Genomic DNA, 13,120 nt, shown 5'->3' with positions numbered 1-13,120 from the left:
GCAGAGAGAGAGAGAGAGGAGAGAGATCGGACTAAAGAGGCAAGGGATGAACTCCAAAGACAATGTATGCATTTGAATTTGCTTACCTAAACTATGTGTATGTGGATTTATTTAGCAATATTTTGAAGAAAGATAAAGGTATAGTAAACCTAACTCAAATTCTGACTCTGTTGACTTGATACAACCTTATATAAGCTACTTATGTACATGTGTATCTGTCCACTCAAATCTATTCTAATAAAGACCAATGAATTTTAAACCTGAGTACACACTAGGATCACCTAGAGAGAAAGGGGGAGAGAGAGAGAGAGAGAGAGAGAGAGAGAGAGAGAGAGAGAGAGAGAGAGATCTTGAGATTATGAGTATGTGACTATATAAGTAAGATACCATTTCAGAGAGCTACATTAGAGTTTTAGGGATGAAAGCAGGATTAATGGAAATCTATTTTTCCAAAGTCCTCATAAAATGCTTCCAGGGTGAGGCCTCACCCATTTCAACTTATTACTATTACCAGGTATGAAAAAGTATGAAAGAGCATTGCCTTACAGTGACTCTCTTTACCCTTTTCTCCTCCATACAAACTGTCCCATCTGGTTTCCTCCAGGTAGTGGAATGGCCGTAGCTTTGTGCTAAGCCCCTAACTTCACGCAGAGTTTGCTTGTTCAAACTATCCAGTTTTAGAACTTTACTAAAAAGTATTTGATGGTATGATAGACATATACAAAGTACATCAATAGTTCAGCAGCGCTGAACAGGACAATTCATCCTTGTAAACTCTATGCGGTTTCCACCCTTCTCTTCCCCATTTTAGACTTCCTTTTGTCTCCTTGAATTAATCACCAAAGAACAGCCATTTCCATGAGTTTCTCTGAATGATTTTCATTCCTCTGTACAGCCTATAAATAATTTGGTTCAGCGTTTTTAGTTTCGACCTATTGTGAAATTATACTGCATGCAGCAGTTTAAACCTTGTTCATTTTGCTTCTTTACTTTATAAGGTGTAAGCATTAAGATTTATAGCTATAGTATAATTTATTCGTTTCCATAAATTCCACCATATTGATAAGCTATAATATATATAGATATATATAATTTTCTAACTTTTTTTAGTTGTTTCTAACTTTTGGCTACTATGAACAATATCTCTATAAGTACTTTAAAGCACCTATGTAGATTTTCTGAGTCATGTGGTGCATATTATCAAACTAGCTATTTAATATAAATGGTTAATTGTGCCAAATTTTCCTTCTGTCACTTTTTAAAATGTTTCAGGATGTGGGTTCCAGTTTGTTTGGGTGGTAGCTTTAAAAATCGTGTTTTAAGATAATTATACTGAGTACTTTGTGTTTTGCTTAGGAACATGAGTGTAAACTGACTCAAGAAATCCTAGAACTGATTGACAGAGAAGTTGACCTTATGATGAGAGGAGTCAAACCTCATAATCTCGAAGGACTCAGAAAGAGAATCACAACGCTCTTTATTCACTACATCAAAACTCCTCTGTTTAATCCTGAAGTTGCAAAGTACCTTAAGGTACGATACATACTGTCCTGATTTTCCAGATCCTAAGATGCTATGTCGTTAGCTGAAAGATATTCGAAGTTTGCTTTATGTCAAATCTAAGCGCGGCTGCCCCTTTGCTGAGCTCCCAGCCTTATCATTCCGTTAACAAGCTGAGGTTCCCCCATTCCCCTCTTTGGCACATGAATTTTCCCTCTCACCCCCGGCTTTCGTACCGTCGCTCCCACCTGCAGTGCTGTGCTCTATTTGATCTTGCCAACTCTCTCTCATTTTTCAAAAATCAAATTCTTCGTCCTTCTCTCTTATGAGGCCGAGGAGAAAGTTGGCCTTTCCGTTTCTCCCTACTCTCCCGGTGTGCCTTGTCTGTCTGTCTTTAGCACTTACATAACTGTCAGTGTCAGTGACTGGGTCCACGAAGACATCCCAAAGAGCTACAGACTGAGCTGGACTTTGGGTTCCACTATGCCCTCTCCACAAGTACGATTAGCTTTCTAGGGGACACGCATACCTCTTTGTTTTCTTTCAAAGCTATTTGAAACACTTTTAGTAAATTGGGAAGTTTCGCTAAAGAGTTATAGTTGTAGGATTAGTTTTCGAATTATAATCTAGGAAGCTGACGATTTTTAGAATTTTAACAGAACCACAACCTCATAATGCAGACAAAAATCTAGAAAAATGAAAAGTGCTTGCTGCTCATATTCTTTTTCAATTAATTAAAAGTGATTATGCTGTTCAAAAGGCTGGGAGGAAAGTTTCCCATGTATCACTTCATAGTTTTCCCTGTGACTAAATTGGTTTGTTTATATAGCCTTGCAGCGATATAATAAGAGAATTTGTACTGTACACCATTACGTCATGTTATATTGCTGTTTTTGAAATTTCTTTGATAAAAGTTCACTTTTCCAGTAAGTTTTAATAATACATAAAGTCATGTAACTAGCAATACATCGAATCCAAAGAAAACTTCACCCTCACAGACGGCCCTGCCGTCATCAGCTCTTAGCCAACCTGTGTTTTATTTCGATGGCTTTATTTATTCCAGGATGCCTTATAAACAGAATAATTCTATTGTGGAACCACATGCAGTCTCTTGAGACAAGCTTCCTTCTTCTCATTTCATTTGAGATTTGCCCATGCTTAGATGTATCAGCGGTTGGTCGTTACAGCTCAGAAGCCATAGATACAATCCCGAGATGCAGGAGTTTGATTCTTATCTTCTCACTTCAGGGAACAACACTTGTCTTCTGTTTTATTCTAGGGTTTTTTCTTTTCCTTTTTTCTTTTGCCATTCTGATTTGCAGCTGGGACTTTTGAGTTTTTTTTTTTTCTTTTTCTTACACTACAAAGGTTAGTCAAGTTACAAAGTTTAGCTTTGTTAACCGTTTTCATATATTTTTTTAAAAAGGTAAATCTTCACTGAATTGCCATGACTCCTTTGTCATGTATAGCATCCCTTTTTAAAATTTCTGGCCACCATGGGCTAGTTTGGAGTTGCCTACCTGCTTGAAGTAAAGAAAGTTAACCAGTTTTTCAAGGCACTAGCCACGAGGCAGTGGCAGGTTGTGATTCCTGGACGAAGATAAATGAACGAAGGAAGCCTGTGCTGATCCCACTCGGTTGTGAAGGAGAACCGTGCTGTACTAGAGCAGGGGGGTAAAGAGAGGCTCTGGGTTCCTTAAGCTGGGTTGAAGGCATGAGGCTCTCTCTATCCCTCACACCCATGTGACAGAAGCTTGAAGGACACAGGGCTATGAATGGATTGCGTAGGTCAGAAGTTCACAGGACAACAGTGTCCCACTTACATAGTCAGCTGCGTTCCCCTCAGAGCCGGAATCTGAGGATGACACGTGAAGAGAGACACCCCTTAAAGGATACATGGTAACAACATTCAACACTTAACACAAGCTAGTTACCTGTTCTCTGTTCCCAAGACAGACTGGGACACTCCAGTTCATGGAGTAATTGGCAGGCATACAAAGGGGACTGACTCAGTAGCGGGAAGTTTTTGGCCCCAAATGGAGAACTGCTTTATTCTTGTTTAAAAAACAAAACAAAACAACAAAAGACAACAAAACCCCACAAACTTAAAACCATGACATTAACTGATCAAGCTATTATTAAAAATTTTAACTGTTCCTCTGAAAAATAAATATATAAAGCTACTGATGGAAATAAAAATATTCACAATTAAAGTAAACTTCATAATGTTTCACATCCAAAACCAGATGAGACACGTAAACAAAATGTGATAGTAAAACAAGCAGCTAAATCATCATTCAAATGACGAATGCTGGAATTACCTGAAGAAGACCTTTGGTCAGGTCATAAGATTTCAGAGGTTCATAAATTAAGCGAAGACATTCAAGATACGCGTTGTAAAACTGCTGAGGAAGAAAGCTATCACCCTTGAGCCGGAAAACCACACTTGATTAAATTAAGTGGAGACTGGTGACATTGAAGAAGAAACCAGTAATCACTGAACTAGAAGACCACGATAGAAACTGTTCACGGTGGCACACGGGGAGACAGAATGAAAAACAACGTGAGCACCATCGGGCTGTGGGAAAGGTTCAAGTGCCCCTCTGTATGGCAGAGGCTCAAATTAGAGAGCGAAGGATGAAGGAAACAGTTTGTTAAAATAATGGCCGTCATTCTTCTGAATTTGATGAACAAACTAAACCCATAGATTGAGGAGAAGCCAGTGAGCCATGACATACAAGGAACAAAGGACAGCAAGCCAAAGCGCTGGCCCAGGACGAAGAGCAGCTTGTATACAGTGGGACAAAAATAAGGACGGAAGCCGATTTCTCGCTGGAAACATCACAGGGGAAAAGACAGCCAGTCAGCCTCGCGAAGCTCTCAGGTCAACCACAGCGAGATAAATGTTACCCTCTGCCTCTTCCAGTTGAATTGATTTATTTTCCTTCCTTATCACACAGGAAACACCTTTCAATATAGTACTGAATGGGGTCACTGAGGGCAGATAGCCATCGCTTGTTCCCAGTAGTAGATGAGAAAAATATGTTTTTAAAAATGTGCTAATAGTCAATGACTGATTTTCTAAAGACTCTGCCAACGTCTGTCTAGCGGTTGGTGTGTGGCATAGATTTTTAATATTTTGGCCCGGAAAATAAATCTTGCTTGGGATTTAAGTCTCACACACAATAGGCAGTTAAAAGAAAAAGAAGATTTTTTTTTTTTAAGAGTAAGTGATTTTAGAGTTAATTTTGAGCACTCCTCATCCTTCTGCTTAGTATGTGTCTTGAGTTTCCATCTTCTTTTTTCTTTCTATTTAGGTCCCTCAAGACCCACTGAAGTTTTATGATACGATTTACTTTTGCCACAGTTGCCAAAATTATTTGCCTTCTGTGGAGTTTTCTGTCTCACCCACCTCCCACCGTGTGTACCGCTGCCGCCACTGCATAAACCTGGAGAATGAGACTCAGAGGCGGGAATCGTTTTTGAAGTACAAGTGTTTACTTCAGCGGCTCTACTACTCTGAAGCTGATTATGGGGATAACTCCCAGATTGCTTTTCTGATGCAGGTATGAGCTTTAAAAGGTGCTAATTATGAAACAGAGCTGGGGGGCCCTTGAGATGGCTCAGTAGTTAAGAGCCCGGACTGCTTTTCCAAAGGACCCAGGTTCCATTCCCATCACCCACAGAGCAGTTGACAAGGCCTCGTAACTCCTGTCGGAGGGGAATCTGATGCCCTCTTCTGGCCTCTGTAGTCACTGCACCGACCATGCATACAGACAAAACAACCATGCAATGCACGTGAAATTTATCTGTCAGAGAGGCTCTTAGGGCTCAGAGCGGTTCTAAAGGGCTGTGGAAGCCATATTAGGATGTCCTAAAGCAGACAGCTATTGAATTTCTGAGATTCTGGCATAGATGTGTTCTTGGTGCTTACATTCCATACTACACTCTGAAAATTCACTGGGAAGCCAGATAGCACACCTTAGGAAAGAAGGCAGATGTTTACAAAGAATGATGGCAAAGATCATAAAGCCGGTGAGCTTTAAGAGACTGGAATTCACAGTCAGGGAATAAGATGCCTGAGATGTCTGATAGCAGATTTCATGTGGGCGATGTTGAAAGATGACAAAGTGTGGCACACACACACACACACACAAATCCTAAAGTCTGATGAATGCTGCACCCCTTGAAAAAAATTTACTCATCACTATTTAATTATTTCCCCAATTAGCATGATGATATTTAAACCAATTACTTAGAAGCAAACCAAATTATTGTTTGAACTTCTTTTGGCATGTAGCTTCAGGATATTAAATACTTGACAGAGAACATCTGGGCATCCCAGTCGGCCCTCAGTGCCTGGGATGATCTCAATGACCTGGTCATGGTCAGGTGGGATAAACACGTGGAGTGGTCTCCCTGGAACTGCATTCTTCTCACCAAGGATGAAAGCACAGCTCACCTCAGGCTACCGAGTATTGAAAAGGTAAGATGCCGGACTTGGAGATTTTAAGTTAGCCAATTGATTACAACAGGCAGTCTGAGTGCCCTTTAATATACCAGTGGCTGAAGGGTTTCTACTGAATCAATAGACAGTTATCTGGGGCTACATGGAGTGACAAGAGCAAGATATGGAGATGATGTGTGCTAAAGATGTGAAAATTAACAGGAAGCTAAGGTATATCGGGTAAGGATGAGAAATTTGAATATATAAACGTCTAGCATCATCTCACTCTTTTCTAACAAGTTCAAGCACATCCAGTGCACAGGAGGTTCTGGGAAGGACTTTGTTTCACTCACATATTTCTATCCTTTTCATACCAATAGTAAGGCCTGTTGAAGACCAGGGCTTTGTTTAAGTATTTGTTGAATAAATTTTGACAAAGATGTGGTGGTGGGGCACATCTGGGGGAATTTCAGCTGGTGTATCCACTATGGAAATCAGTACAGAGCTTCCCCGAAGTGCAAGTAATAGAACTGTCCTATGGTGAAGCTATGACAGTTTATGTCTGATGAGATCTAAGTCTGAACACCCCAGAGAGATCTGTAAACATTTAAGGTATAGAATTAACTTAGGTTCAATCAATTGATGGATGGATATACAAATGTTTGTGTTGCTTGTATGTATTGCATTAGAGTTTTATTCAGAGTGTAATGTTAAAATAAGTCGGACTGGAAAAGATGAGTAGCACACGTGTTCCTTCTACATATGAAATCTAAAATTTGAAAATAAAAGCCATGTAAAAGGAGACTGGGACGTCTTTGCAGGGCAGGGAGGAGTCCACAGTGGTAAGAGAAGCAGAGATGAGTGAGCATTAATGACGTGCGAGACATACTTGCGTGAAGACACCATGATGAAACTTACTCTTTTGCATATTAATTGAAAAACATGAAGTCCAAAGTCTCTGTATACTAAATAATGCTAATTATCAATATATAACTATTAGGGAACCCAGACTTTGTCCTTTGATTTAATGGCAGGTGTCTGCCTAAAAAAGTACTCAGTTGTCAAATTCTATTCATAACTTTGGGAGTCACATATATGGGATTTATTCTTCCATTTGCTTCTGCCTAACTAGGAGAGATGGCAGCACCACAAAGTGGGACTACTACTTCATTTCAGTAACTCTTAAGATGCACTCTGTAAAGCATTCTGGTGAATAAAATTGAGGTATTCCTGACGGGCTCCATGTATCCTCTGAGTGCAGGTCTCCAAGAGCTGGCCCTGCTTCTCTCTCAGTTTATTATATTGTGGTATCTTTAATTCCATGCACGACACCATTAAAGGAGACTAAAGCCATGGACCAAGAACAGTGCTGTCCTAAGATGCTGCTGCTCCTTGTTTGATTATTAAGGAAGGCGAGGGATGATATAAAGGGAGGAAACTAGTTACAACTTTAGCCTTTTCCAATAATTTCTGAGTTCTAAGAACCCAGGCTATGAAAACATTCACTCTAGGGACTGAAAGAATGCGCAGAAAGAAATTGAAGCTGTGTTAAATGTTATATTTAGTAAACTAAGCTGCCGCATAAATATTTAATCACTGGAAGCACAGCCAATACTGGCAATATCATTTCATCTAGGACCCACAATGAAATTGAAGTTCATTCCCAAAGCTGATATTCCGGTTCTTCCTCAATTAATCCACACAACTCCTTTGTGGATCTAATCAAATCACTGCACTCTCAGATTAAATGTTCCGTCCATGTGCATTTCTCGTCTCAGGACACCAGTCGCTCTTAATTTCCGCAAGTGGAGCAGAGGCTCTCGTCCTGATTCCAAACCTTTGCCGCTCTCCAGGGTCTCCAGTTTGTGCCGTCCTGCGAGCGTTACGTTACTGTCCATTCTGTTCTGAATAGTTCACGTCTATGCAGCAAGTCAAAGCATTTCCAGAATCCCCTTAGTCCTCCCCCCACCCACCCCCCGAAGCAACAACAGAGCAAAGAAACAAACACAACAACAACAAGAGAATTTAAAATGATCTCATTCTTTGGCAGAGGAGAGGGTTCTGTTCTGAGACGGTGGGAGTGACGTCGATTGAACTTCTCCATGCAAACTGGCTAAAGTTGGGCCAGTGATTCGCTAAAAGTCATCTACCACGTCCCAGTTTCTTTCCTGTCTGTCACTATCAACCTGTGGGACATATTTACTTTACATTAAGGAATTTTAGAAGATGGCTAAAGATGTGGAATCGGCAAAACCTTCCAGGGGAGTCCAATCCAGAAAATGAACTGTTCCTCCTCTCTGATGTCCTATCATTGCTCAGAAACAGGGCAGTTGTACAGACTTACAGTGTGTTGGGGGCGGAGCTGTGTTGGCAGTGGTGAGCATGTGCAAGCTCCAGGCTGCTGCACACCACCTTGTTGGCCCCTATCAGCAATGAGCTATTTTCCTGCCTACCGCTTCCTTCTCTCACACCTGTTCCACCTCTCTCCATTGAGCACAAACTACTCTGTTTCTCCGTCTTTAAAATATCGTAAATACTGAACCATTGCCAAGACTCATTTCTGATATCTTGCTGTTGCTCAGAGTCAGGGTGATACTACTGCTACTCAGGGTGTCCACGGGTCGGTTTCGTGCAAGTTTCCAGCTTGATGTCTGATGCCCCAAGGCTGGCTGGACTTGACGCTTGTGCTTGTAGGCTGAGGGCAGTAATGCTGCCCCGCACTTTCCCTTTGGAGTTCAAGGCCACTACACCTCTCCCTGTTGGTGCAGATAGCGCCGCCGAGGTTCATGGGAGCTTTGTGCTTTCCGGCTGCTTGCAGTGATGCTGTGGAGAAGGATATAGATTAGTCGTTCTCTACTGCACCCAGCTCTGCTCTTCCATCTTCCCTTGCAATCTTGTGAGCGCACTTTTTAAAAGCATCTTCCCATAAAACTTGTCTCCCCCGACTCCCCTCCTTGAGTTGTTCTGGAGCTATTGCACAGCTCTGCAGACTGACTCCATGGAGCAGACCCTCCCTGGAGCATGAGTCTTTTTGAGAACTCATCATAAAATGCTTTCCTTTAAGCTTTGTCCAATGTATGTATGTATGTATGTATGTATAGGCATGTATAAAACTGTTGATTATTACATGCCACTGGAATAAAATAGAAACCTGGGTACATCCTACCCCATACCAGGTAATTACTGTAAGTACAAATGGAGGAGAGAAAGAGTAAAGAACTAATAACAATAGTAGTTTGGAGAGAGAGAGAGAGAGAAAGAGAGACACACAGAGAGAGACAGAGACAGAGACAGAGAAACACAGAGTCTTGGTAGACTTGAAACTGAAGCATCACAGGAACTAAGAGACAAAGTGAGAAGAAGAAAAGTATCCTAGGTTGAATAAACTGATAAGCAAAGATACTGGGACATGGTCGTGTTTCATCTGGCAAAATATATATTTATGGATTTTCATAAAACTTTATTTTCCTTTATTTGCAGGGGTATGGACACCATTTTGTTCACAAGATCAAGCACAAACATATCCTGGCTAAAAACTATTTTTCACAGATCCCAACGTTGGCGTCACTTATACTTAATGATGATGAAGTAGAAGATATCAGGAGTAAACACTCCACAAAGAGTCCACCCAAAATCATAATAACCCGTAGGATTCAACCTCATTAGATTCAAGAATATCAATTTGAAGATGAGAGGTTTTGTTCTCTACGATGAGAGTAATACAGAGGTCATGTGACATGGAAAACCACCTATATATTTCTATTTGTATTATTTGCTTTACTGAGTACTTTGTTATATGAATAGAAAAAATCTGTATACACAAAAAACCACCCTTGTTAGGTGGTTAGTAATCTATAAATTTGATACTAACATTAATAGTTAAAGAGAACATTTTATTTTTATCTATTTTCATGTTAATTTAAGAAAATGCTTTATAGTCAAAATACATCAGTGAAACAAAACCTTCAGTGAAAGTAATATATTTATTTAACATATACTTTATGAGCATATTTACTTTCTGTACATAAGCCTGTATTTTGACATAAGTATTTGAATATTTGACTTTTATTGTCTACTTTTACCTTTTAACTGCATAATACAAGAAAAGAAACTATAGCAAACAAAGCGAAACATCTGCATTGCATGCCATGAAACAAGGCAAACAGTAGAAACGTTATGTTAAAAGCTTCCTACAGGGTAGTGTTGAGATTCTGTAAGAAGCATAAACTTGATCAAATCAACTGTCCACTGCTTCTCAATAAACTAATCAATAACCACTGACTCCATATCTGTCTGAAATATGTGATGATGATGTATCCAAACGTGGCACACCCCAAAGAGCATGGTTCAAGAAGAGCTTATTTACAAAAAAGGCCCTACTCTACGACATACGTGACACAGGGAAACAGAAGGAATCCAGGGTCATGTTTCAGGTATACAAAATCTGATGGAGAAGCCAGAGAACCCAGAGAGAATGGAAAGGAGATAAGTAGATCACTGCGAGGACTGGTAACCAGTCTGCAAAAGAACAACCAAACTAAGATGACCTCAAGAACTAGATAACAAACCCCCAGTCTCACACCCTCCTTTGCTCCAGTTGCCTTCTCCATTTGGAAACAGAGGAAAAGCATACAAGTTTCCATGGTTTTAGAGGGAAGAGAAGGGGAGTTAATGGTTGAACAGTTATGGAGGGCTAAATAGAAAGCATTGGGAAAGAAAAACAACAAAGTGGGGATATAATTCAAATTAGTAAAATCTCATGTTATAGAACTATAGAAACACATTTTACTCTAATTCTATGTAAATTATGTTGTTCTTTCAAGTCTAGTGATTAATAAATTCATTATAAATATTTGCTGCATATAAATATTTGATATGTTAACACATATCTAGAATATTTACAATTTTTCCTTACATAGCAAGAGCATGGCTGTCTTAATTTGGGTCTCATTGCTGTGAACAGACACCATGACCAAGGGAACTCTTTGGGAGAACTCAAGACAACATTTGATTGCGGCTGGCTTACAGTTTCAGAGGTTCAGTCCATTATCATCATGGCAGTGCGTAGGCAGACATTGTGCTGGAGGAGTCAAGAGTTTTACATCTTGATCTGAAGTCATCAAGGAGGAGACTGGATGTGTTTCACTGTGGGTGTAGCTTGAGCATTTAAGAACTCAAAGTTCCACCTACACAGTGATAAGCTTGGTCTAACAAGGTCACACCTCCTTCAACTAGGCTACACCTCCTAATAATGGCACCCCCTACAGTGAAGCATTCAAATACATGAGTCTATGGGACCATCCTATTCAAACTATTACACTCTACTCCATGAGCTATAACACAATGCTTAATGCATTTAGTCCAACTCAGAAGTCCCCATAATCTATCACAGTCAGAACAATGTTTAAAAGTCTAAAAAAGTTCAAATTCTCTTCTGAGATTCATGCAATCTCTTTACTGTAATCCCCTGTAAAATCAAAATAAATAAGAAGATTCTATACATCCAACATATGGCACAAGATATACATTACCATTGCTAGTTACATCATTAAATACAGGGACAGGAGCACAGTGAGGAAATGCTGATCCAAAGCAAGACCAAAACCCAGCTGGGCAAACCCAACTCTGAGTGTCACATCTGATGTCAAAATGCTCTGCAGATCTCAATTCCTCTCGGCTTTGTTGACCGTGATGCACTTTTTCTGTTAGGCTGGTTCTACTCCCTGTTAGCAGCTTTCTGTGACAGGTATCTCACGGCTCTAGCATCTCTTGGGGTATGTGACACAATTCAGGCTTTACCTTCACAGCTTCGCACAGTGGCCTCTCTGGATCTCCATGCAGGGACACCCCTGTCACATGCCTGACCTCAGCAGACTTCTTTAGTCTTGGAGGGAGATTCCATAACCACTTTCACACAATAGTCTCTCTGAGCCTCCAGGCAGGGATTCCAATGGCATATACTTGGCCTCAGCAACTTTACTTAGACTTGGAGGCAGATTCTTGACTGGAAAGCCAGAATGACATGGCTGAAGCTGCCAAGTTCTGCTGCTTGCTGAGGCTGGAACATGTCTCCCTTGTTCAGTCACATCTTCACCAGCTTTATGTTTTCAGTGGTTGCCTTCACTGCCTAAGCTTGGCTGACATAGAACTTGCTCTACAGAGCAGGCTGGCCTTGAACTCAGAGATCTGCATGCCTCTGTCCACTGAATGCTGGGTTTAAAGGCCTGTAACCACCACACTTGGACTTAAGATTTTAATTTGTTTTTTATTATAGATCTTTATTACCATGGCTACTATGCCTTAACTATGGATTAAACCTAAGTTGATCCAGATCAAAAGCATTCATCATCTCACCTCAAGATCTAGATCAAAAGCTTGTGTCTTCTAGCCTCAAGATACCCATCAAAGGCATATTTTCTTTCTGCCTCAAGATCCAAATCAGGTGTTGCCTTCACTTCTGAATTTTAGTTCATTCCAAATATGGGTAAGTTGACAATTGAAACTAGCCATCGCAATCCACCCCTTGTCACCTTGACACACATATCTCCATATGTCCATATGAAAACAATAATCAGGTCATAATACCACCTAACATAATATAACTATCACTGTACAACTGCACATGCATTGTGAATTTAGTATAGGTGGCAATGTTCCTTGAGGAACATCCTCTTTACAAGATGGAAACTTAGCTAGGTGGAATCTTGCCTAGTTCCCTTTGACTCCACTCCCTTAACTCCATTTAATATCATTAATCTGTTTATCTCCTTGAACACAGGGCTTAGCTCCATTCCATTTCCCATCATGTGACAAAATACTTCAGAAAAACAGAATCTGAACGGGAAAGGGTTTTTTTTTTTTTTTTGAGCTCATATTTTCAGAAGTGTGAGAATGTGTTTGCAGTGTTAGTATAGGCTTGCAGTGAGACAGAACATCATGGAAGAAGAAATGTATTGTGTGCGATTCCAGTACATGCCCCCCCCTCTCTCTCCTCTGTCTCTCTCTCTGTATCTCTGTCTCTGTCTCTCTCTCTCTGTGTATGTGTGTGTGTGATAGAGAGACAGAGAAACAGAGAGACAGAGAGTTGAAGTGGAAATTTCTGGCTTCTTTGGAGACTCAGTTGTGTCATGTGATGTTTTTATGGAAACTGTCTTATGGGAGGATGTTTTGCTG

At 40.4% G+C, this 13,120-nt stretch overlaps 1 protein-coding gene across 2 annotated transcripts in view; it reads left to right on the top strand.

Annotated features, from left to right (window-relative positions):
- The window catches only part of Iqub (IQ motif and ubiquitin domain containing), a 70,203-nt gene extending 59,398 nt beyond the window's left edge, over positions 1-10,805 (top strand). Inside the window, exons 10-13 of one of the 2 annotated variants that reach the window (NM_172535.3) lie at positions 1,357-1,533; positions 4,818-5,066; positions 5,801-5,986; positions 9,428-10,805. In NM_172535.3, coding sequence (NP_766123.2) covers positions 1,357-1,533; positions 4,818-5,066; positions 5,801-5,986; positions 9,428-9,613 — 798 coding nt within the window. In that variant the 3' untranslated portion in view covers positions 9,614-10,805. The remainder of the gene's footprint in view (positions 1-1,356; positions 1,534-4,817; positions 5,067-5,800; positions 5,987-9,427) is intronic. The other variant, XM_017321506.2, reaches the window with a different exon arrangement.
- The last annotated feature ends 2,315 nt before the right edge of the window (positions 10,806-13,120 follow it).

This window comes from Mus musculus, chromosome 6, assembly GCF_000001635.26.
Source record: "Mus musculus strain C57BL/6J chromosome 6, GRCm38.p6 C57BL/6J".
Lineage (NCBI taxonomy): Eukaryota > Metazoa > Chordata > Mammalia > Rodentia > Muridae > Mus > Mus musculus.
Note: the sequence above shows the minus strand (reverse complement) of the source record. Positions and strands in the feature narration are given on the sequence as shown.